The following is a 24019-nucleotide window of genomic DNA, read 5'->3' as shown; positions in this document are numbered from 1 at the left end:
AGAAATACACAGGTTTTGTAGTGGATAGTGGCAAATATCAATTTAAATGTATGCCCTTTGGCCTTAAGACGAGTCCTTCCACTTTCCAGCGTCTCATGGACCGTGTCCTAAAACATGGGAACCGCCTAGGAGTCTTCTGGTACCTAGATGATATCATCATCGCAAGTCAAACGTGGGCCGAACATCTCAAAGCACTGAGGTTCGTTTTCACACAATTGGAGAAGGCCGGTCTCACAATCAAAATTTCGAAATGCGCTTTCGCATGTAGTAAGGTAAATGTTTTGGGTCATATCATTTGCAATGAGGGTGTAAAGATCAACGAAGACAAGGTACAAGCCATACGGAGGTATGTTGCACCTCGGAACGTCGACGAGCTCGCGACTTTCCTGGGTATGGTAACATATCACACGAGGTTCATTCCCAACTTCGCTGAGATTGTTGCACCTCTGCAATACTTGAAACGAAAGAACATACCCTGGAGATGGAGCGATGTGGAGTAGAATTCCTTTCACGTTATTAAGGAAAGTATAGCTAATGCGGTCGTTCTTCATATCCCAGATCCAGACAAACCGTTTATTGTCACCACTGATGCCAGCCAACATGCCATAGGGGCGATGCTATCACAAATTCAGAACGGCAAAGAGGTACCACTTGCATACACGAGTCGTATATTTCGAGGGGCCGAGGAACGCTACAGCAATCCGGAGAAGGAGTGTCTAGCAATCGTTTACGCTCTGGAAAAGTTCAGGTATCACTTAGAGGGTCGGGAATTTACCGTTGTCACCGATCACAAAGCATTGACGTGGTTGTTCAATCTTAAAAACCCAAAAAGTAAACTAATCAGATGGGCGCTGCTCTTACAAGAATTTAGCTTTAATGTGGTGTATATACCAGGGAAGGCAAATAGAGTTGCAGATGCTTTATCCCGATCTGTTACCTTGTTGGAAAAGGATAAAACAATACCACTAAAACAATTGCTAACTATTTATCTCGCAGCCGGACAACAGATGCTTGAACCTATACTGTTAAAGGACCTCAAGTACGCTCAGGAAACAGACGACCTTTGGAGTCCTATCCTGTCAACTCTCCGTGATGGTGTCGAACACGACCTCTACGAATTACAAAACGATATTCTGTACCGTAAGTCCACTCCTTCTAAGCCCGCTAAAGCAGTGATACCTCGGTCACTCCATGAGCGACTCTTCGATCAGTATCATAATCACCCTACCGCTGGACATCGAGGACGGCTAGTCACCGAAAGAAAGATCACAAGGAAATTTTATTACCCAGGGTTTAGAAAACTGATATATGATTGGCTGAAAAGGTGTAACACCTGTCAACAGTACAAAGCCAGAAATACGAAACCCTCAGGTAAAATGATTATCAACACATCAACTAATGGCCCGAATCAATTAGTGGGTATTGATATGATGGGACCTCTCTTAACCACTGCACGAAACAATCGCTATATTGTGGTAATAGTCGATTATTTTACTAAATACGTTGAGTTATTTTCAATACGCAACATAACAGCTTTTACAGTTGCGAATGTCTTCATGAAGTATGTCACACGTCATGGTTGTCCCGAACGAGTCCTCTCAGATAATGGAACGCAATTCACATCCGCAGTATGGCAGGAGATGTGCCGTCTAATGAAAATAGCACCTAATTTCACTACGCCATATCATCCCCAGACGAACCTGAGCGAACGAGTGAATAGAGTTCTAGGAGAGCTAATGAGTATGTATGTAGGTAATGCACATAACAAATGGGATTTGGGACTGGAATTGCATCAACTTGCTATCAATAGCGTTCATCATGCGACTGTTAAAGCTTCTCCTTTCTACCTCACTTACGGCCGAGAACCGCATATGCCATGGGAGGAAGAGAAGCATACAGTAGCGGACGACCTAGACACGACTACCCTTCAAGAATACGAAAAAGGGCCGTTAACAGAACTACATCAAGCCCTAGATAATGCACAGCAGTTTGCCAGACTAGCCCAAGAGATGCAGAAACATTACTATGATCTGAACTATTCTGGATCGGAAATGGAGGAAGGGCAGTTAGTATGGAAACGTACACACAAGTTGTCCAATGCAGCTGCAGGCGTTATGGCAAAACTCCTCCCCAAATGGCAAGGCCCGTACAAAATCATCCGTAAGCACAGTCCATTGACTTATGAGTTAGAGGAAGTCCGAACCGGCACAAATGCGGGGAAGTGGCACATTGAGCAGTTAAAATACTTCGTATCACAGGCCAATGAGGCTCAATCCACTGGAGATCCTACAGGCCACGTCACACTGTTAAGGGACGAGGACGATTCGGAATCAGATGACGTTGACACGGGAATGATAGAAGTACACCCACCTGGCCCTGATTCAGAGGAAATAGTTGGAGAAACAAGCCTGCTAGAACCAGAACCCTACGACGATGTGACCCACAGCAACCAGGGCGCAAGTAGTAGCAACTTGTCTTCACAATACTTACAACCATTATATCTGGGATGGACTCGTGAGTTGGTTTACCGTAAGAATGCCAACCAGGGACGTATAGGTGACGTCTACTATTATACTCCAGTACCGAACTCAAAGCAGTTTCGTTCACGCAGGCAAATAGAACGTGCCTGGCCCACTTTGTTGGAGGCTGGATGTGTCAAGGACATATCAATTGATGCGTTCACTTTTAAGCCTGAGCCTGTTCCTGGGGCTACGACCCAACAGGAACTCATACGAAACGCTCGATAAACACGTTAACCACTTTCTTTTTCAGAGGCCACCATGATAATATTCGTAGGCGATGATGAAGTGCCGTTGCACGCTCATATCCAAGCCAATTTGCCGTTCCCGATCATTTCGTTGGACGTTTATCATCGGATTTTGCCATCCACTACCAAGCCAAAGATGACCATCGATCCAGTGGACTTCCGAAAACGTTACGGCGTACCAGGAGTATTATTACTGGCCATGGATGTACCACTGCGACACGGCGAAACAGTGATCAACAGTCACGTAGGAGTGGCGCAGGACCATTCAGACCACAAAATATATCTCAACGCCGCCATGGAGTTTTCATTGTTTGGCCCATTGGACTATCGGTGCGAAACACCCCCATACGCCTTTCCCGAAGTGGTCGACAAGGACGTTTTAATCCTCTCCGACGCGGGCGATAGCGCAAGAATCCAACCTCCAGCACGGCCGCCACAGATGGTCACTTTTGTGCATACGGGGATCGATACACGGGAGACACGAGTTGTGCAACATAAAACGTCAACCCACGAAAACCGAATTGACCGACCCAACGTGACCCGAAGAACCAGCCCACCATGTCAGAGATCCCTTCGTTCACGCGTGTTTCGAGGACAGTGCTATAAATGTGGCTTTCGAGGACATAGGGTTAAGGAGTGCCAGGTGCAGCGACGCGTTGTTCGCACGAATGAGCAGAGACGAAGCCACCGGCTACCAGTGGTAAGCAACCGTCAGCTCCCAAAACCGTATGCCCAAGTACGTGGACTGCACCAACGCTAGTCAAGTCAAGTGAGGGGACTTTGCCCAATTCCAAATAAAAGGAAATAAATATATATATTGTACTAACCACTCTAACACCTTTTGTTATTCTTCGTTTTGAACGTATTATTGAATTGATTAATTATTCTTATCTAGTGTAATGTATGATATGATTGCATCTTGTGGTCTGGCGGCGTTTTTGCGGGGCGGGAGAATGCAAGACCCACATAGATGGCGCCGGAAAGTGAGGGCGGAATATGTGTAGCTGGGCGCCACCTAGATTTGGACTTCCGGGGTACGTTTTATCGGGAGAGTCGGCAGATTGGAAGGAGACGCGATAGCAGACAGACGGGCTCCTAAATTCACCCCCAGGCCACAAGGTTCAACGACAAGGTTGTGAGTAGATTAAAAGGATTTTGATACTAAATACGTTCTGCCTCGTTATTGCCCTACTTTTACGAAGCGGCAAAATTAGTTCCTTACAGCATGTCACATTTATAGAAGAGAAAGATGGTTATGTTAACCCTGAAGTTGACTATGAACAAGAACGCATTACTTTCTGGGCCATCCAAAATGAAGATACGGGAACAATCCTTAGCACAAGTACACCTACATCAGAGCAAGAAGAAACTGAAGATGGGATTGAATCCGATCTTGAAGAGCAGAGTGAAGACGAAGAATCTGAAATCGTCCAAACAGTGGTTGCCCCGCGGGTAAGAAGAGAAGGATGTATACCTCTTATTGGATTACCAAATGGATGGCTTAAACAGGTCAAAATAAGGCAAACGGGGGCTACAGCTGGTCGACGTGTTGTTTACTACTATGATCCTGAAGATATCAAATTAAGGTCGATGAAAGATGTTATAAGATACATGAGGGAAAACCAATTGAATTGTGATTTGAGTTGTTTTGAATTCATGACCACGAACAATAAACCTGAAAACTCTGCAGACGTCATTGCCGCATGTTGTACAGAGGTTAAAATCCCATTGAATTATCAAGAAGCCATTACGTCACCACAACACATGGAATGGACGAAAGCTATGGACCTAGAGATGAACGTTCTGGAAGAAAGACAAGTGGCTACTTTAACGCTGAAACCACCGGGAAAGATTATGGGCTGCCGATGGGATAATGCGTTAAAAAGAAATCATGAAGGTGACATAGTCCGATACAAAGCCAGAATAGTAGCTCAAGGCTACGGGCAGGTGGAAGGCATAGACTATGAGGATGCGTTTTCCCATGTGGTTAATTTTTCACTGATAAGATTATTTGTATCATTATTTGTCATTTGTTTGGGATGGGTCCATACACATATGGACGTCACGAATGCTTATTTGTACGGAACACTTGACAAAAAGGTCCTGATGAAACAAATCCCTGGCTATGAGAAGGCAGATCAAGACAAATACTGTCTAAGTATACAAAAATCACTGTACGGGTTACCACAAAGTGGAAGACAGTGGTTCCTCGAGTTGGATAAAAGTTTTAGAGAACTGGGTTTCTCTAAGGTTATCGGCACGAACTGTATATACCATAAATCGTTTAACATAATAATACTTGTTTACGTTGACGACCTGGTGGTTTTGGCGAGAAATCAAGCTTTGGCTCAAGAAGCTTTTCAAACCATATCTACAAAATATACACTGAAAGTGTTGGGTCCAATTCGAAACCTATTAGGTGTGGTTTTTGATTTTAGACAAGACGGAACCCTGAAGATGCATCAAATGACATATGTAAACAAGATTAGTCAGAAGTTCGGTTTTCGCGACAAAAATCCAGTTAGCCTGCCCATGATAAAAGACAATTTTAACAAAACAGGATTGTCCGGTAACAGAGGAAGATCGAGAACTAATGAAGGATATCCCATATCGACAAGCAATTGGCAGTTTATTATTTCTGGCCCAACGTACCCGTCCAGACATCCTATATGCTGTTATCATGTTATCACAGTATAACAGTAATCTCGGTCAGAAGCACTGGTTTTATTTGCAACAGTTGCTGCATTACGTTATCTCTACAGCAAATTATGGACTGTTATATCAGAAAGTCAATAATCCCCAACTTGTGATCTACAGTGACAGTGACTGGGTGGAAAATAGAGACACGAGATGTTCCCATAGCGGGTATATAGTTTATCTTGGATCCTCACCTATAACATGGCGCTCAGTGAAACAAAAATCAGTTGCGTGCTCAACAGCTTTGAAACATGATGGCATTAAAATTGAACGTACCAACACTTATACTCCCCAAATGAATGGAGTTGCAGAACGCTTCAATAGAACCCTGATTGATGGAACGCGAACATTATTAGAGGAATCTTCATTGCCTCAAAAGATGTGGGCAGAAGCTGTGTATACCTGTACTTATTTAGCAAATCGTCTTCCACATTCCAAAACTGGAGAAAAAGTACCCGAAGAACTATGGAGAAACAGAAAACCTTCAGTGGGACATCTAAAACAATATGGATGTTTGGCATTCGTACACATAGCTGGCCTTAGAGAATCAAAATTAACTAGAAGAGCAAAACCAGGAATTCTTGTTGGTTATGCTGGGAAAACAATTGGTTATAGAATAAGGTTTCCTTACGAGAATGACAAAGTCATTGAAACCAAACATGTTCGTTTTGATGAAAGCAAGAAAGGGATAACATCCATCAATGGTTATTCAAGTGAGGATACTGTATTTGTCTATAGCGTAAATTGGCCTGAGAATAAAAATGAAGGCGAACAAGAAGAGAACAATGAAGATGAAACAGATCAAGAAAACGAAACCGACCAAGAAGAAGATGAATCAGATTTCTACAGTGGAAAAGAAATTCAACAAGACAAAAATAAGATAATTATAAATAAAGTTCCTGTACCAGTACATAGAGAACCTGATATAGTTCAACCACCCGCAGTAAACAATGATCTACCTGACAGTTGGAGAAAGGAAATAAAAGTGAGACAGAAAGGTGAATCCAAGGGACGAAAAGATATATACTTTTATGGACCTAATGGAACAAAATGTAGATCACAGGCAGATGCCAAGAAACATTTTGAAGATCAAGGATTGAAGTTTGAGCCTTCAAACTTTGGTTTCAAAGAGAAGACAAAAGAAAAAAAAGAACATATGGATTTTCATTGTGTGGAAATACCTATGACATTTCAAGAAGCGGTAGAAAGCCCTCAATAAACATTATGGAAAGATGCAATGGATTCAGAGATTCATACAATAGAAAATAGAGATGTTTTCGATTTAGTTCCAAAACCAGAAAGAAAGAAAATAATTGGTAGCAAATGGATCTACGATGTCAAACAAAATGAAGATGGAAAAATTACAAGATTTAAGGCACGCCTAGTTGCTCAAGGATTCGCACTAAAGTATAAACCAAACCTATGCACCGGTGATAAACTTCACTCTAATAAGGATATTAATTTTCCTTTTGTGGTTTATATGGGATGGTTCCATAAACACCTGGACATAAAATGTGCGTACCTATACGGAAATTTGGAAGAGGAAGTATATCTTGCACAGCCAAAAGGTTATTGCGTAAATGGAAAGGAACAATTTGTCTGGAAGCTCAAAAAGGCACTATATGGCTTGAAACAGAGTGGAAGGAGTTGGCATACTGAACTAGATAAAAGATTACAAGAGATGGGTCTCGTAAAGCTTCAGGGGTGTAATTGCGTGTACCGCTATCAGATTTCAGCCCTGATTTTAGTTTATGTGGATGACATAATCTTATTAACAAAAGATCAACTACTAATGAAGAAAATAACTGGTCTAATTGAGAAAGAATTTCAAGTTGTTGACCTAGGTGGTGTCAAGTATTTTTTAGGAGTAAAATTCGATTTTAATAACCATGGTTTAAAAATACACCAATGAAAATACATAATCATGTTGAAACAACAATTTATAGTTCCAGAAGAATCATAGAAGCAAGATGTACCATTAACTAAAGGAACTATGTTATCAAAGAATAAAAATCCCTGCATTGTAGAAGATGTTACTGAACCATCACTTTATAAAGATGATTGGTAGTTTACAATACATTGCACATCGCACTCGACCAGACATAGCTTATGTTGTGTCCACATTAGCTCGATTTGCGAACAATCCAAGTATAAAGCACTATGGCTATGTTGAAAATGTACTAAAATATGTGTGTGATACTGAAAGCTATGGACTGCATTACTAAAGCATTTTAAATAAGTCTGTAAATGAATCTTTTAAAAATAATAGTGTACTTTATTACTAAAGCAATTTAAATATGTCTGTAAATGAATCTTTAATAATAAATCGTTTTGAACATTAAATGCTTGTATTTTGATCCAAGATATTTTACACGAAGTGAGTGCGCAGCGCAGTCAGGCGCCAATACGGGGAAACTCAAAGTGCGTCAGGTGGCAATACGGGGACTTACTATTTAAGTTGATACGATTTCACTAATTATGATGCCACTAGGTACGATTACAGAAGGCCCACCGTCAATGCTCTTAATGGGGCTGGGGCGCGTCAGAAAAGTTGTGTCAACGGATACACGACAGAACTATTTTTTAGAAAAACGTTACTAATCCCCTAAATTGACTACTTTTTTAAAATTAAGATAACTAAAAAAATTATCATTTGCGGCCCAAAAAAATAACTTCGTAATCTACGCGTCAAGCGCTACATTATCCGCCAAAAAAGAACAAAAAAAACGGCAATCCCCTAAAATTACTACTTTTTAAAATTAAGTTAATTAAAAAATAATCATTTGGGGGCCCAAAAACATAGTTTTGTAATCTACGCGTCAAGTGCTACATTCTCCGCCAAAAAAAAAGCAAAATTACATGAGGCCACTGTAGTTCAATTTTGCCAAATTATTATTTGTATTACGTTGCAATATTTTTGTACATATATCTGCAATATTTATCTTAGAATCTATTAACTTCGTGCGCCAATTCTTAGTTACTGTTATATTGGTTACAGTGTAGAGACTTTCTTGAAAAATTGAACAAGGATATATCATTAACCAGATTGTTTTCTATTATATATTTATCTGCCTCGGGTTTTGATTGCATCCAGATTATAAAAGGAAATGTCTGCGACATGTTTCAATTGTCTGGGTACCCCATTATTTGTGGAATCCCCTAATGGGTTTATTCTTTCCTATGGACCATCTGCGATGATTTTTGCCTCTTTTAGGATAACTTCTTTTAGAGGTTCAGACTCCTCAGTAAGACAATTCACATTTAATGTGTTTCATTCTAACCTTCTCTTCATTGCATTTTTCATGTTGGCTCTCCCTCACAGAGTTATTGCCTGGAAACCAGATCCTGTAACCTTTGATTCTCACAGCATAACCAATAATCATACCCATTTTAGCTCTTCAGTGAAATTTGCTACCCCTCTGTTGTTGTGGGACATGGCACATATGCTAAAAAATACGGCAAAAATGACTAGAGCTGTGCTTAAGTCCTATCCAGACTTCCAATGGAACTTTATTTCCAAATTTAGCATGTCTTGAATAACTCTTAATGAATGCTGCGGTCAACATCAGCTTGGTCCATAGACTTGTTGGTACACCCGTACCTTTAAGGAATGCACGTACCATATTGAGAAGAGTTCGGTTGATTCTCTAAGCCACCCCATTCCGGTAGTTTGTTAAATAAATTACAAGTTTTCTTAATTTTGGGAAATTTCTAGGTGTTTTGTCTTTTTTTGACCGCAAACGCGGGGATTTTTAAGAATAGCACCTTTCATTTTTTTTTTTTTCATTTTTTTGTAATGGTTAATAAGTGGTCAAGGAATCTAAAATAAATAAAATTATTTTGCGGATCGAAACATGTTTTTACCAGGAAAAAAATTGGAAACTGGAAAAGATGGGCTTTTTCGTGGTACTGCATTTGGGTAAAGTCGGGCTGATGAAAAAAAAATTGGAAAAGGAGAAAATTGGGCATTATGCGGGTTGGATAAAGTAGGGCTGATGGAGAAAAAAAGTTCAAAACTGAAAGTAAAACTGGACTCGTAAACAAAGTATTGGCGCCTCACGGTGCCGCGCACTCACTTCGCTCGAGCAATGGGGGCGCGTGGCACCACCTCAGCCCCATTCTTGCTAATCAAGCTGTGCCTTCTTTAACGCGACCTAGAGGACAGTACCTCGTATAGCCTCTTGTGGTGTTAATTCAAATCTAATTCTTCATCAGTCCTACCTCATCCAACACATACAAAAATCTCGAAATATATCGTATTTCCCGAGAAAATCTTGAAATATTATGTATTTTCCGAGGTAAATATTGGTGGTAAGTACCAATTTTATATTTATCATATCTTTCTTGGCATCCGTTAAATAAAATAATGGCATAAAATCTGGCCGCGGCAAGGGTTGATATTGTGTAAATTGTGCATGTTCTAAGTGTCGGGGTATTATTGGTTTTGGGGGTAAGTGAAATTAAATAGGGGTTGGGATTGTCGGGGTTTTATAGAATTGTATTACTTGTTTTCTAAATAAATGACCTTTGGCACGATATTCTGGAAGTTCTGATTTAATTAAGTTCTAAGGTGAGATATTTTAGGAGATACTAGAATCTTTTTATAAATTGTTGGCGCTTCGGAAAATCTCAAGCTACTAGAATAAATTAGCGCTACATTGCAGATCTCACGCCAGAAACGGAGCCGATCAGCCACCTTCATTGCAATGTAACTTAAAAGTACTTGTAAATAAATATAAGTTACTTTGTTATGCTTAAAAGATTGTGGATTTAATTTGAAGTTTCCAGACCTATAAAATTGAAAGTAAAGTATTGAGTGAGTTAGATAAATCTATTGTTAAGCTAGTTTATCAGAACTTAGGCTTAAACAGACAAAACATAACACTGTGCTATTTTGGGCAGTAGTTTGGTACGGTTTGGAAACGTTGACATCAAAAATGGTTAACAAAAAGATGTCCAGAAACGCAGTTAAAATTTCAAATCCTGAATGAATAAATAAACCAACATTCTTCATCCAAAATAATGACTATTCATAACATTCATCCTAAAGAATGAATATTCGAACTTTCTTGGCCAATAATCCCCTGGAGTGGATTTTTGTTCATGAAAAACCCAACATAAAGGGGATTATACAAATCCCTTTGGTCAAATATTTAAATATCAGCCATCTGGTTTAAAAAATTGGCATTTGCTCTTGTAACAGGGTATACGGACGTTTCGGTGCCTAGGTCATTTTGGTGGTGTAGTTTATTAGAATTTTTTAAATGATTGTTAAGCCTCTTAGCTTCTGAAGAATATTTGCTTCATACAGTTTGAGAAGTAAAAGGAAAATTAAATTTCATTATATAATGTTAAATATTAGGAATGGCTTGGAAAATATTTTTGGTATGGTTTAAAATAACGGCTTACTTCAGGGCGTCTAATTGCTGGTGGTTTGAAAATGCCAGAACTCCTCTGTTGATGTGGCGGTTGTTGCTGAGGTGAAAATTGTTGTGCATGCTGGGGATGTTGCGGTGGAAATGGTTGAGACATATGATGATTTCTTGGTGGAGTAACTGGTTTCCTCTCTTTCTCTCTTCTCTCCTCTTCAACCGGAATTGGCGGCAGTGGTTTACTAGGAGGTGGAGGATCTGGCACTACTAAAAGAAAAAAATACAAGATTCAATTAACTTTGATCATTTTAATAAGCAGAGATCACAGTCATTGAACACAGCACTTTCTGTAGAATTAAGTATGATGTTCGATGAGGGATCAGCCAAATGCGTGTTAAGCAACGTTAAGCAAAATTCAAAACACTTTACACTTGCCCCCTTAGTAGATTCTGCTAAACAACTCATTGGGTAAACAGCTATTGTATAATGGAAGGCAGATTTGGCTAAGTGTGAACTGGGGATTGAATAGACGCTACAATAAAACATCAAGGGTGTACAAAATATGTTACGAGACCAAATAATTCGATCGAATATCATATATTACTTCTTGGCAATTTCCTCTAAGCTGCTATATTGAAGCGCCTATTGAACTACTAATCCTACAATTTAGCTTAAACTTTCCAAACACTTATCTAGTATTCTATTTACGAAGTTGAAATGATCGTAATCATCTAGGCTAATAAACAAGGCACCAGTATAGGTCCAAATAAAGAAGTTACGGCAAATACTTCCTTTATTCCAGGTAGCCAGGTTCTACGGTGTAGGAAGGTGGTGGCTATGCAAGCCAACAGCTCTCATTACTTACTCAAACTATTATGAAAAGGGGAAACTGAAGAACTTTTGGGGGAAAACCCTTTTACCAGTGCGGAGAGAACTTGAAAACTCAGCGCAGGAGTTGCTCCAAGTTTTCACCCAATGGAACAAGCTGGGATCAAACCAATCTCCTTTAGTTACGAGGCCAAAGTGCTAACCACTACTCTTCAAGGGGGCAGATGGGCTTAGTAAAACCTATTAAAGTTTCTTATATAGTAAATGGTTTTTCTATATTTTACAAAAAATTAATTCCAAACCGAATAAAGCTGTTTTCATAAATTTCCCATTTATAGGGAAAATTAATTCGTATTTTAATGGTGAACATACACTATCACTTAAGATTAAGCAGAAACCCAGAACCACTAAGTAGGCTTAAGAAATTGTCAACAAAACTGTGTGCTGAGCCTCTCTACTACACTAACTCCGATATTTTGAAAAGAAAGATTGCCTTACCGATTAGCCTTTGTGGAGGAACCGGAGGCCTAGATGGGGGTAGAGCTGGAGGAGCATCTTGAGCTTGTGAATGCGGAGGGGCCGGATGGCTAGACCTATGATCACTAGGAGTTAGAGTTCTGTTATCTTGTAACTGTTGAAAGTTTCGTTTCAACGTAGAATCTTGTTGTACAGGTTCGATAGAGCTTGGTTCACCCGGCACACCGAGTTCATCATCTTCATTATCACTTCCACTATAGTGATACTCCTCTTGTACATCAACTAATTAAAAATCCAAATTCCATAGAGATAGTTAAGATAAAATATCTACCGTATAATTAGCTCTATAAATTTTTATAACCTTCAAGCAATAATTGGGAACTTATTGTAAAACCAAAGAATCAACTGTTGCAATATTTCTAATACATTTTATGTTCAAAATGAAAGGGCATCTATTGTCGTATAAATCATTTTGTAAATTTACTGAATCAATTAGTAACTTATTGAATTGGTGTGGCAAATATTGGGATAAATTCGAAAAATTAACCCAGGTGGTGTTAAAATTGCTATTGGACATTTCCATAAATTTTAAGCTAAGCATTCCTAATATGTAACCAAAACTTGATACGCATTGAATACCATAATAAGGATAATGTAAACTTAAGAGTTCAAAACCAAATTCATTGTTTTGATTGGTTTTCCCTTCTTTTAGTAACAATATTGCCTTAATAATCAACATATTGGCGGTATTTCGCAATAGTAATAAATATAAAGGTCATGCATTTTCATTAGAACTTGGGTTATAGTATTTATTCAGTTAAAAATTACCTATGCTAGTTGATTTTCAAATATTTTATAGGAAAATCTAAAAAATTGCATTGGTTTAGAACTAAAATTATTTCCGATAGAAAGCTAAATAAAATCCAATATGTTTGCGTAAATTACCAGTTGGTTACCACTGTTTCCCAACTGGATTCTTTTTGTTTACATAGTAACACAAATCGCTCTATAAATTCCAGAAACCATTAGGTGCTGTAATAGAGGTTTGCATCTGCAGGTTTTCAAATGTATATAGGCACCATGCATAACAAAACATCACAATACGTTAACCAAATAACTGAAGCAATTTATGAGTTCCATAAAAAAATAAAATCCCAAAAGGGTAACTAATTTTGTCAAAGGGTAGAATTTAATATTGGCCTAGCCCTTACAAAAATTGGGATAATGAATTTGGCCTAGTTCAATATCAAGGTAAATTTATGGTATTTAGTAAGCACTTGTAATTTACATGGTAAATATTGGATACATTTTAAATAAACAAAAAGGTCCCTGTTATCCCAAATAAATATTAAGACATAAACAACAACCTGAAATTTTCTAAGTTGAAGAAAGCAAATATTGGATAAATTTTAAATAAACATAAAGGCCCATCTCCGTTATTCCAAGTAAATATAAGCGCATCAACAAAAACCTGAAATTTACTCAGTTGAAGAAAGTAAATAATTGGTAATTTTAAATAAACAAAGAGGGTCTCTGCTATCACAAATAAGTAGTAGGATATAATCAAAACCTGAAATTTACTAAGTTTAAGAGGGTAAATATTAGGTAAATTTTCAATAAACAAAAACGTGCATCTCGGTTATTCTAAGTAAATATAAGGACATCAACAAAAACCTGAAATTTACTAAGTTGAAGAACCTAAATATTGGGTACATTTTAAATAAACAAACGGGTCTCTGTTATAGCAAATGTTAATAGATATGGCATAAATAAAAACCGTCGTAAGTAATTAATTATCGCATTAGTTAACAAGTAAATATATTTTGGTATACATGTATATTTAAATTACATGCTCTCAGAATAATATAAAAAAATTATTGAACAGTAAAAATTTTAATTCTGTATTAAAAGTAGCCAATTTGGCTGTTTCATATCAACCTGGCAGCACGAGCGGTTACAGCCAATAGTGTTGAAGATAAGAAACGTTATCAGCTTTTTCCCGTTTTGTTTTTTTAACAGGTTAAAATGTTAAGTGTAAATAAGATATTTTTTTAATTATTGCTAATCTTGTTTACTATTTTTAACCTCATATATATATATATATCCGCTCAACAGCGTATAGTGTCACTTATATTCCCTTACCAAAAAATAAGTTGGCTAAAAACCACTTAGGACAACTTGTATTTCAACTTGGTTTTCAGTTTTTATTTGGGACAAATGCCTACTTAAAAATAACTTAAATCCTCTTTATTAATCAACTTATTTCCAACTAAACCAGAATCAACATTTACATTTAACTACTTAAAAGCAACTTAAATCCTACTAGGGAAACATCTAAAAACCAACTTAAAAATATTATGTAATTTCCTGACTACTAAAAACCAACTAATTATAAACTTAGCAAAAGCAGTATTTTCCTACCAACTGAATAACAACTTATTACCCCTTTAATAGTAACTTGAAATATGCTGACAACTTGAGCCTACTTAATACCAACTCAATATCAACTAATTATGTGTATACAAACTAAATACAAACTGAAATCCAACTTATTTTTTGGTAGGGGTTCTGTCATTCCATCTTGTACAGTATTCACTATTAATATGTTTTAATTAATAAATGTTTGTTATTTTAATTAATATGTTATGACTTCTTACTAGTTTCGTCAGTTTAGTGTAGTGTAGGCTTTGCTGTAATCATTGGTGTTTAAAAACTCCAATAAATAGAAAAGCAAGTCACATATTTTACGCGTTCAAAACTCTGGAAAAGCCTCTGCGTAAAGCGCTTCGTTTTGTAAGTGTTTCATTTAGTAATTAAATGTTACAGTTTAAGTTAGATTTAATTTTTAATTAAAAAAAATGGCAGCATCAATTAGTGAACTTGTACAACACCATTACCAAGATCAATTGCTAAAATCCCAAAATAAAACAGTTAAAAACGCGGCCCCCATTAGACCCATAAAGGCCTTGGTCTACTGGGAACTAGATAAAAAAATAAGTATTGTGCCAACTAATAGCTTTGTACACAAAGATTTTGTTAATAACAAAAAGATTATAAGTGAATAACAAGGTTTGTTTAGAATTTGGTTTTAATATATTTAATATTTCTAGGTATCATAAAATAATTTTAAAAGGAATCACTCGTGGAGGAAGGTAAATTTGGGTAGCGAAGAGGTAAATGAAGATTAACTATACCAAATATTTGGTGAAACAGGATAAATAATATACATTTTGGGTAAATGTGGGGTAAAAATATGTTGCCAAGTAGGAAATTATGCTTGGTAAATTTTAGGTAGACCCAAAATTTAAGTAAATTTCACGTAACCGTAACGTACTACGGACGTAAATTTTTGTGACTAATTTTAAGTAATTTTTAAGTAACTCAAAGGAGGTAAATTTTGGGTAAATATTTTGCCAATTCTCTTACCATTTTTCCGTAAGGGAGTATTTAAGAACAAAGGTAAATACCTCGTTTGTGTTTCCTGCATCTATCAATATGGTCTTTGAGTTGAATCCTGACTTGTCTCTCAGTTGGCTGGTCCCTTATAAACGCTTGCTTCAACAGCTGGTCAGTGTACGGTCTTTGTTGATAATCTTTCACTAAAATTGTTTCTATAAAGCTATGAAACTTCTTCGTCCACTTCTTTGACTTTAACCTCGGAGGCGGATTGCGAGGTATCAGGAAAAGAGCTCTCATTGGATGCATATCACAGAGTGCTACAAAAGATAATGATTAATTATGAAAAGCAAGTTTTATACTTCTCTAGAATATTTATAGATCTCAGCAAAAAGACATGCATGGAAAATTAGATTTTAAGGATCGGAGATTGAGGTTTATGTACCAGTGACTATCTGATTTAAAGTACGCAAAGTACCACAAAAAGTATATACTGAATGGAAATATTTCGTACCTTATAAGCTGAATATTCACTTAACTTTTATTTCGAAAAAATGAAGTATTTATGATTTTTATTCCCCTGTAGTGCTTAGGTCAAATATTAGCTAACCAAGTTTCAAGTGCAAATTATGTTTTGAGAATGACCACAAGTAATTCAATATGGGAAATTATACACCAATGCTCAAATATTAACTCAAGAGGGCTCCAATATTAACTCAAGAGGGCTCCAATATAAAACTTATCCCAGCCTATATGTCCATATAATGCAGATAAGTAGTTTAAATATACTCACGTGGCTGAGATTCTGCCATTTCTAAAGCTGTAATACCAAGTGACCACAAATCGCTCTGGAAATGATATTGAAAATCTCAAATTAACAGGATGTTACTTATAATCAGTAACTTCATGAAATATTTAATATATATTATGATTACTATAAAATTTTATTATATTCAGTGAAATGTTTTACCCGATTATCATAAGTTGCATCAGGATTCTCATCACAAGCAATAACTTCTGGCGCCATCCTAAAAAAATTAAAACCATTACATATTTGTATAAGTAATAATTTGTGTAAAAACATACCAATAAGGAGTTCCAATAAAAGTATTTCTGCGACCAATAGTCCTGTCAAGTTGCGCACTGACACCAAAATCCACTGTAAAACATTACAAATTACCATAAATAGGGGCCAATAGCAGCGTATTTGAACAATGCAATTAGGTCTGAACCAATGTAAGTTGTGTAATAGCAAGCCAAAAAAATAAGCCCCAAAAACAAGGTCATTAATTAAATTGTCAAAGAGATGCATGCTTAGGTGTTAATAATTTAGTTGGAAATTGTGCTACGGCATCAACATTTTCAGGATAAATTCACTTTGATACGGTATATTAGGCTATTAAAATTTAGTGGACCTTAAATCAAGTCTTCTAGGTCATACAAAATGTATCTCGAGAACCTGACACGAGTTTCGGCTCTTTTGGGCCAATAGGTTCTTAACAAATTGGACTTAACTGTAACACGTAATAGCATCTACCACATAATTAAGGAGGATCTCTTTAAAATTAGAGTGAAATTGGTCACAAGGTCTGATTGTCACTACTACTCATAAATAGCATTTTACAATTAAGAAGGAACATACCTAAGTAGAGTATAAGCCCTAAAAAATTTGGTACCTTGTTAGTAAAGCCATATTTTAAATGCTAGGCAAGGTTTCAATTAATAGTAAATTTTTATGTCTCAATTAGTTAAAAAAACACCTGTTTACTGACAAATTATAAAAACCATGCTAACAATAGTCTAACTAAAATGGTAACTTCATAAAATATATTAATAACAATCATGACATTACTGCGTAAGTTTTTAATTTTAAAACATTGTCCCATTGTCAAGGTGAACCGCCTTTTTGCTAGAATGTCGTAGGTTTTTGTTAATGAGGTTACAACGGACGGAGGGACATTCAAAGTTTGAATGTCCCGCCGCCCGTTGTAGGCTTCAATCCCTGGATGGCGCTACCTCCTTGAAAATACGTTAGTTGTTTAAACATTTTTTATAAACCGAAGCACAGGAAGATATAAAAAGGATTGTGCCACGTGGAGAGAAGGAGACTGGTTGGAGTTAGTTAGTTGTGTCAGACAGTCGGACAAAGCCAATATTATTTAATATTGTTTATGTTAATTAGTAGTGTTCTCACTAAATACGACGTGTGAACCAAATTCAAATGGAAAGTCTTGTAAGTTTCAAGAAATATAAGATTGTTGTTATTCCTAAACCTCAGCTGAGTCCCTGAGAATTGTTCACTTAATAGGAACCCAAATTGTTTCCTGTTATAACGGAAGGGTGATTACTAGTTAATTGTAACCCTGCGTCCGTTATAAGGTAGTGTCAGCTTGGACACTAACATATTTGGTAGATATTTGAGTACGCTCAGTAAACATTAGTAAGAGCCATCATTGTGGTATTTCCTCTGGGTTTTAACAACACATTAGCTCTTTTTCCCAGACATTGCTACCTATGGTGCAATGGGAAAGAGATGCTGGAGTTTTCCCGCTAAATTTGGACACATGACCTCCCTTTTTCCATCCTTGGGGTTAGAACAGCTTGCTAAAGCGAGTGATCCTGTCGCGGGTTTTAGAACGCTATGTGCGGGGTGGACTTGTGGTGAATTGTGCTAATATATGTTTTTATTTTCATGAAAGCCGAACAAAGCAAAACTTGTATTAAAAGAATATGCAAACAATTTAAGCAGTTGTAGAGGGTGAGTTGAGAAGTATGCTTTTTTTCCAATTTTCCTACGATGAGTTAAAAGAGCGCCAGAGAGCTTCAAAGTGAAGCCTACTAGCCCCTGGAAGTAGGCTGCAACAAGTACAAAACCAAACAGCAGGGAAATGCGAACATCAAGGTGTGGGTTCGTGTGATAGGTAAAAAAGGACTTTGTAAACAAATTGAGGTAACCAGCGTAAAAAATGAAACTTAAACAGTATTTAAAGTCGGGATTAAAACTGCAACAATGGAGTTCACTTCAGAAGACCTGGCGGATATTCATTTCGTGTTTGGACTAGCGGATGGCAATACTTTGGCTGCTCAATGTCTCTACCAGGAAAGGTACCAGAACCGGCGCATCCCCGTCTCACGGACTTTTACCAATGTCCATCGTCGATTACGTGAGACAGGCACATTCTTGGTACGTAAATTAATTTTTTACTTGAACTTCTCTGCGACTGGTTCATTGCAAACTTATTGTTCGTTTTACAGAACAGGAACGAAGTAGGTCGACCACTGGTTGCCCATAATTTTCAGTTGGTAGGCCACACTTAAAGGCTCTCTGGCGCTCTTTTAACTCATCTTAGGTAAATGGACTACAAATAGGCATAATTCTCAGCCCACCCCCTACAACTCCTTAAAATTTTTCATAACCTTTTGAAAAACACCTTGTAAATTTATATTTAGTTTGTTTTGGCCTGACTGGCCCTGTTTGATTTACTCGTTAACCAAACCATTTTGCCACCCTTATATTTCATCTCAAATAGAGAAAATGTGTGAATACAATGAAACCATTTATGTTTATTCGAATATAACAAATCTCAATACGCTAATCACATACTCTAAATTCCCCTATACAACGCGCAATTATTTAAAAAGTTTTACAACAAATTTAGAGTTTTGAAATTTAGGGTAAATCATAGGAATTCTTAAATGTATGTTACTGTGTAAGGGCCTGCTAGATGGTGTTAGGGGCATAGCTGGCAGTGAGCCAAGTAAAGGACTATATAAACCCCTAGACAATGTAGAGGGCAGAGACAAGGTTGTTACTTAAAACAAATATTTAAACATGAAAATTAACTTTGAAATATTTATCTTCGCCACGATTTTACCCATTGTTGACATCAAAAATGGTTGCGGAGAGGCAAAATTCCTACTGTTCTAGTTTTTGTTAAGATTAAAAGTGTATAATATTATGTGTTGATTCTTTGGATGCACGTACCTAATATTTTAAAGGAGTGTGGCTCACGTGATTTCCTTAAAAAAAACATGCACACTCAATAACTTTAACAGTGCTTTGGAAAAAAAGCGAAAAACACTAATATTTTTCTAAAGTCTAGTACATTATCATTTGTTTTGGAAATAAGGTATTGATTTCTGTTTATTAATAGTTAAATTCCTTATAGGTAAAACAGATTTACAATTTTGGCTGAATATCAACACACCAAACCCATGTACAATTTTTTTTATTCATATTTTTGGATACTTTAGAAAGTACTGAACATTCCGGTGTCAAGATTATTTTGCGGAAATAAAAATTCAGAGATATTTTTGGAAAATTAACTTATTCTATTGAAAATTAAATTTTCTAGCGTTACTTTGTGATGTAGTACTATACACTAAATTTTCCATTTGTGGAATATTGGGTGGGGACTAAGTATATTCTATTACTTCTTGGTAATATGCCCTTTAGGTTGCGATGCTAGACGGCCCATCGTGATTATAAAGAATGGGGTTGGGTGAAATATGCGGAGATATTACATTTTTAAATAGACTTTTTCTATTGAAAATTAATGTTTTCTAGCGTTACTTTTCCATTTGTGATGTAATAGGATACACCAAATTTTCAGTTTGTGGAATATTGGATGGAGACAAAGTATATTTATATGTATGGTGTCGCCAAAAACTTTCCTCGCTCCGGGAAGGAGGTTGCCACCGATTTCGCAATATCCATCGTAGGGGTTAAAACCTCCAACCCGAGCGAGGAAAACACAGAATTGAGATAGCAACTAAGAAGACGCGATGCGGTTTTTAGATGTGTGTGCGCGCCGTGACTTTGGCCCTTTCGGACAAGCTTCCGCGAGACGGAGATGATTTTGTAAATATACTATCTTTGTGTTCGTGTAAATATATTTCTTTGTTGTACATACTTCTTGTGATAATATTAATAGATCTATGCCATAACGTCATTGGGGAAATATTTAGTATTAGTGGTTGGCAACCCTGTAAAAATCATAGCGTCCCCATTCTTGTTTTTCTTTTGTAGTCTTACTCCTAACCAAGCCTTTATATCGTTCACTCTATTGTATGTAAGATGTATATTATTAACTATGCCTAATTTAACTAAGACTATACGTAGTAAAGAGATATTAGAATTGGTCCATTCTGATGTCTGGGGACCAGCTCAGATTCCCTCGATAGGGGGAGCTAGATATTATGTCACTTTTATTGATGCCAACAGTCGTTATATGAAACTTTATACTATGAAAAATAAAAGTGAGGTCTTTGATATTTTCAAGGTGTATAAGGCAGATGTCGAAAAACAGACTTGGAGAACCATTAAAGCCCTGCGAACTGGCAATGGTATGGAGTATTGTGCAGGTCAGTTTACCAAATATTGTAACGAAAATGGTATTAAGCATGAGCGTACCAATGTTTATTCGCCGCAAATGAATGGCGTAGCCGAACGCATGAACAGGACACTCTTGAATACAGTCCGGGCGCTACTGGACGACAGTAAATTACCTCATTCGTTATGGGGTGAGTTACTTTATACTGCGGTTGTGCTCCGAAACCGTACCCGACGTGCCAAACTAGGAGAGACTGTGCCCCTTGAATTATGGTGGGAAAAGAAACCGAGTGCAAGGTTCCTGAGACACATAGGTTGTCTGGTATTTAAGCATATTCCATCACAGCGTCAACAGAGCAAACTGCATGGTCAAGCAAAACTAGGTATACTTGTTGGTTACGCCAAGAACACACACGGGTACAGAATATGGTTCCCAGATACCAACGAAGTGAAGGAGACAAAGCACGTCAAGTTCGCAGAACATAAACTGGGGGTGGAGAATGTCAGTGTGGCTCATCACGACAGAGAAATCATGTTTTGGGCAGCGGAAGAGAGTGTTGGTGGAGAAGTCACAACACCGACACACGGTATTACTGAAGACAACCCACCTCAGGAAATGGCTCAGGCAACAGAACCTATACAAACGGAAATCCTGCGTGACGAAACAGCTGGACCACCAAATTTTGTACAACCCGACACTCAAAGAGGTTATCGGTCTACCAGTCGGTTGGACAAGACAACTGAGAACACGAAAAACCGGAGCAACAGCTGGTCGCAAAGACATCTATTATTACGATCCGGATGGAGTACAAATGCGATCAAAACCAGATGTCCGGAAATATCTTGAGGCAAAGAACCTCAATTATGATTTGAATTTATTTGATTTCTCCACAAGGCAGACATTAACACCATCTTCACTGATCACTTCTATAACAGAACAGGATGTATCTGAAATTTTTTAATCTCATTGTACTGAGGTCAAGATACCACAGTCGTATGATGAAGCGATACATTCACCACAACACCGCGAGTGGAAGCAAGCGATGGACAAAGAAATGGAGGTGTTAGAAGACAGGCAGGTGACAGAAGTGGTTCAAAAACCAAATGAGAGAATTATTGGATGTCGATGGGTGTATGCCCTGAAGAAGAATTCGGTAGGAGAAATAATTCGCTATAAGGCACGCATAGTAGCCCAAGGATATGGCCAGATCCCTGGTATAGACTATGAAGAGGCATTTTCACTGGTCATAAATTTTTCACTCATACGTCTCTTTATATCACTGTTCGTGGTTTGTTTCGGTTGGGCACATGGACATATGGATGTTACTAACGCATATCTATATGGGACATTGGAAGACAATGTATACATGGGACAGATTCCGGGGTATGAAAAAGTAGATCCAGTTCACAATTGCTTGAAATTAAAAAGGGCCCTCTATGGTTTACCTCAAAGTGGCCGGCAATGGTTTAAAGAACTGGACAATAGTTTCAAGGAACTGGGCTTCTTCAAACTGTATGGCACGAATTGTGTTTACTTCAAACCTTCCGGCTTGATAGTTTTAGTTTATGTTGACGATCTTGTTGTTCTCGCTAAAACCGCAGGAGGGATACAGGACGCATACAAGCTATTATCAACAAAGTATTCATTGAAACATCTTGGTCCACTCAAGAAATTACTTGGGGTCATGTTTGACTTCCGAGATGATGGGACACTGAAAATGCATCAGACTGAGTACATCAATGACGTCGGCAAACGATTTGGTATTACCGAATGTAAGTCCATCAGTCTACCGATGGTACAGAATACGATTTTAACAAAGAAGGACTGTCCAACGACAGAAGAAGACAAAAGAGATATGCAAGACATTCCTTATCGAGCACTTATCGGATGTTTATTATTTATAGCGCAACGCACTCGGCCAGACATTCTGAAAAGATGAGGTAAAATTAAATATTAGCTTTGTCATAAAGTTGTTTAATGACGTTCACGGTCTATTTAAATTGGCCGCCATCCAAATTGATGACGTCATATTTGGCGCGGTTTTTGTTATCGCGTAGCATGCGTAGTTGACCCCAGTTTTTAGACTAGCTTACGTTTGATGCAGTTGGGTCATTGCACTCCCTCTCCCTCGAGTATGGTTGTAATTAGTTAATACTTGATATTTATTAATTTATTCGTTATGTTAAATTATAGTTTTAAATAAACACATTATGTTTTATCCTCCGTATTTATTAAACCCTACTTCAATTGGCATCTCTGCTGGGGACAAATGAAACTTGAAGCTGCATTACGGAGGTGAGAGACAAGGCTTAGTCACGTTGTGAATACCAAGTTGAACAAAATGGCGGAGAGTGGATCTGGAATAATGGTTATGGGACAAGTCACAACAAAGCTTACTACAACCAATTATAGAAGCTGGAGGTACGAAATAGAGTTAATATTACAAAATCGCGGATTATGGGAGATAGTATCAGAAGAGGAAAAGGCCCCTGATAGAGAGAAATCCGAAGATATTAAGATGGCGTATAAGCAGAGAGTAACCCAAGCCTATACCACAATTGCGATGAGTTTATCAGAAGACTTAAGGTGCATCATTGAAGCGCAGAAGACTCCTACTGAAATATGGAAGACATTACAGACAGCTTTCCAACCAACTACTAGAGCAAGAATTAATACATTACTTCGGGAATTTCACAGTATTGATTATCATCCTGGTGAAGATATGATCAAGTTTATTGGACGGGTTTATTACGCAAAGCGACAATTAGATGAAGCTGGTGAGCCAGTTGCAGACAAGACAGTTGCCTATCAGTTAATAGGATCTCTTCCGGAGTCTTATCAAAGTCTGGTGTCGATAATTTATGGATATGATGATTCTCAATTTAAACCAGAGATGATAAAGAGTCAACTTCTTGCGGAATATGGGCGTCAACAGCTACAACGATCTTCAGAGAATCAAGGATCAAATGCATTTTCGACGCAAATAAATCGAGGTTTCAACTCAAGAGGTCGTAGCAGTCAATTTCAAGGGAGGTGTAATAACTGCCACATTTGGGGACATCGGGCAGTAGACTGCAGGCATAATAAATCAAGAGAATCTAATGGAAATGAGCGAAGAGGTGGTAGCAACTCTCGAGGAAGAGGTGGTA

The 24019-nt window shown here is 37.6% G+C and overlaps 1 protein-coding gene across 8 annotated transcripts in view; it reads right to left on the bottom strand.

Moving 5' to 3' along the window:
• Positions 1-24019, bottom strand: part of msn (serine/threonine-protein kinase msn) — a 79325-nt gene that overhangs the window by 37440 nt on the left and 17866 nt on the right. For 7 of the 8 annotated variants that reach the window (XM_090181461.1, XM_090181463.1, XM_090181465.1 and 4 more), the window contains exons 8-13: positions 16624-16696; positions 16508-16565; positions 16331-16385; positions 15609-15857; positions 12163-12423; positions 10874-11103 (exon numbers count right to left, since the gene is read on the bottom strand). In XM_090181461.1, coding sequence (XP_090037587.1) covers positions 10874-11103; positions 12163-12423; positions 15609-15857; positions 16331-16385; positions 16508-16565; positions 16624-16696 — 926 coding nt within the window. The remainder of the gene's footprint in view (positions 1-10873; positions 11104-12162; positions 12424-15608; positions 15858-16330; positions 16386-16507; positions 16566-16623; positions 16697-24019) is intronic. The other variant, XM_090181462.1, reaches the window with a different exon arrangement.

Source organism: Leiobunum rupestre, chromosome 7 (assembly GCF_980474605.1).
Source record: "Leiobunum rupestre chromosome 7, qqLeiRupe1.1.hap1, whole genome shotgun sequence".
Lineage (NCBI taxonomy): Eukaryota > Metazoa > Arthropoda > Arachnida > Opiliones > Sclerosomatidae > Leiobunum > Leiobunum rupestre.
The sequence above is the reverse complement of the archived record's forward strand: the minus strand, read 5'-3'. Positions and strand labels throughout refer to the sequence as shown.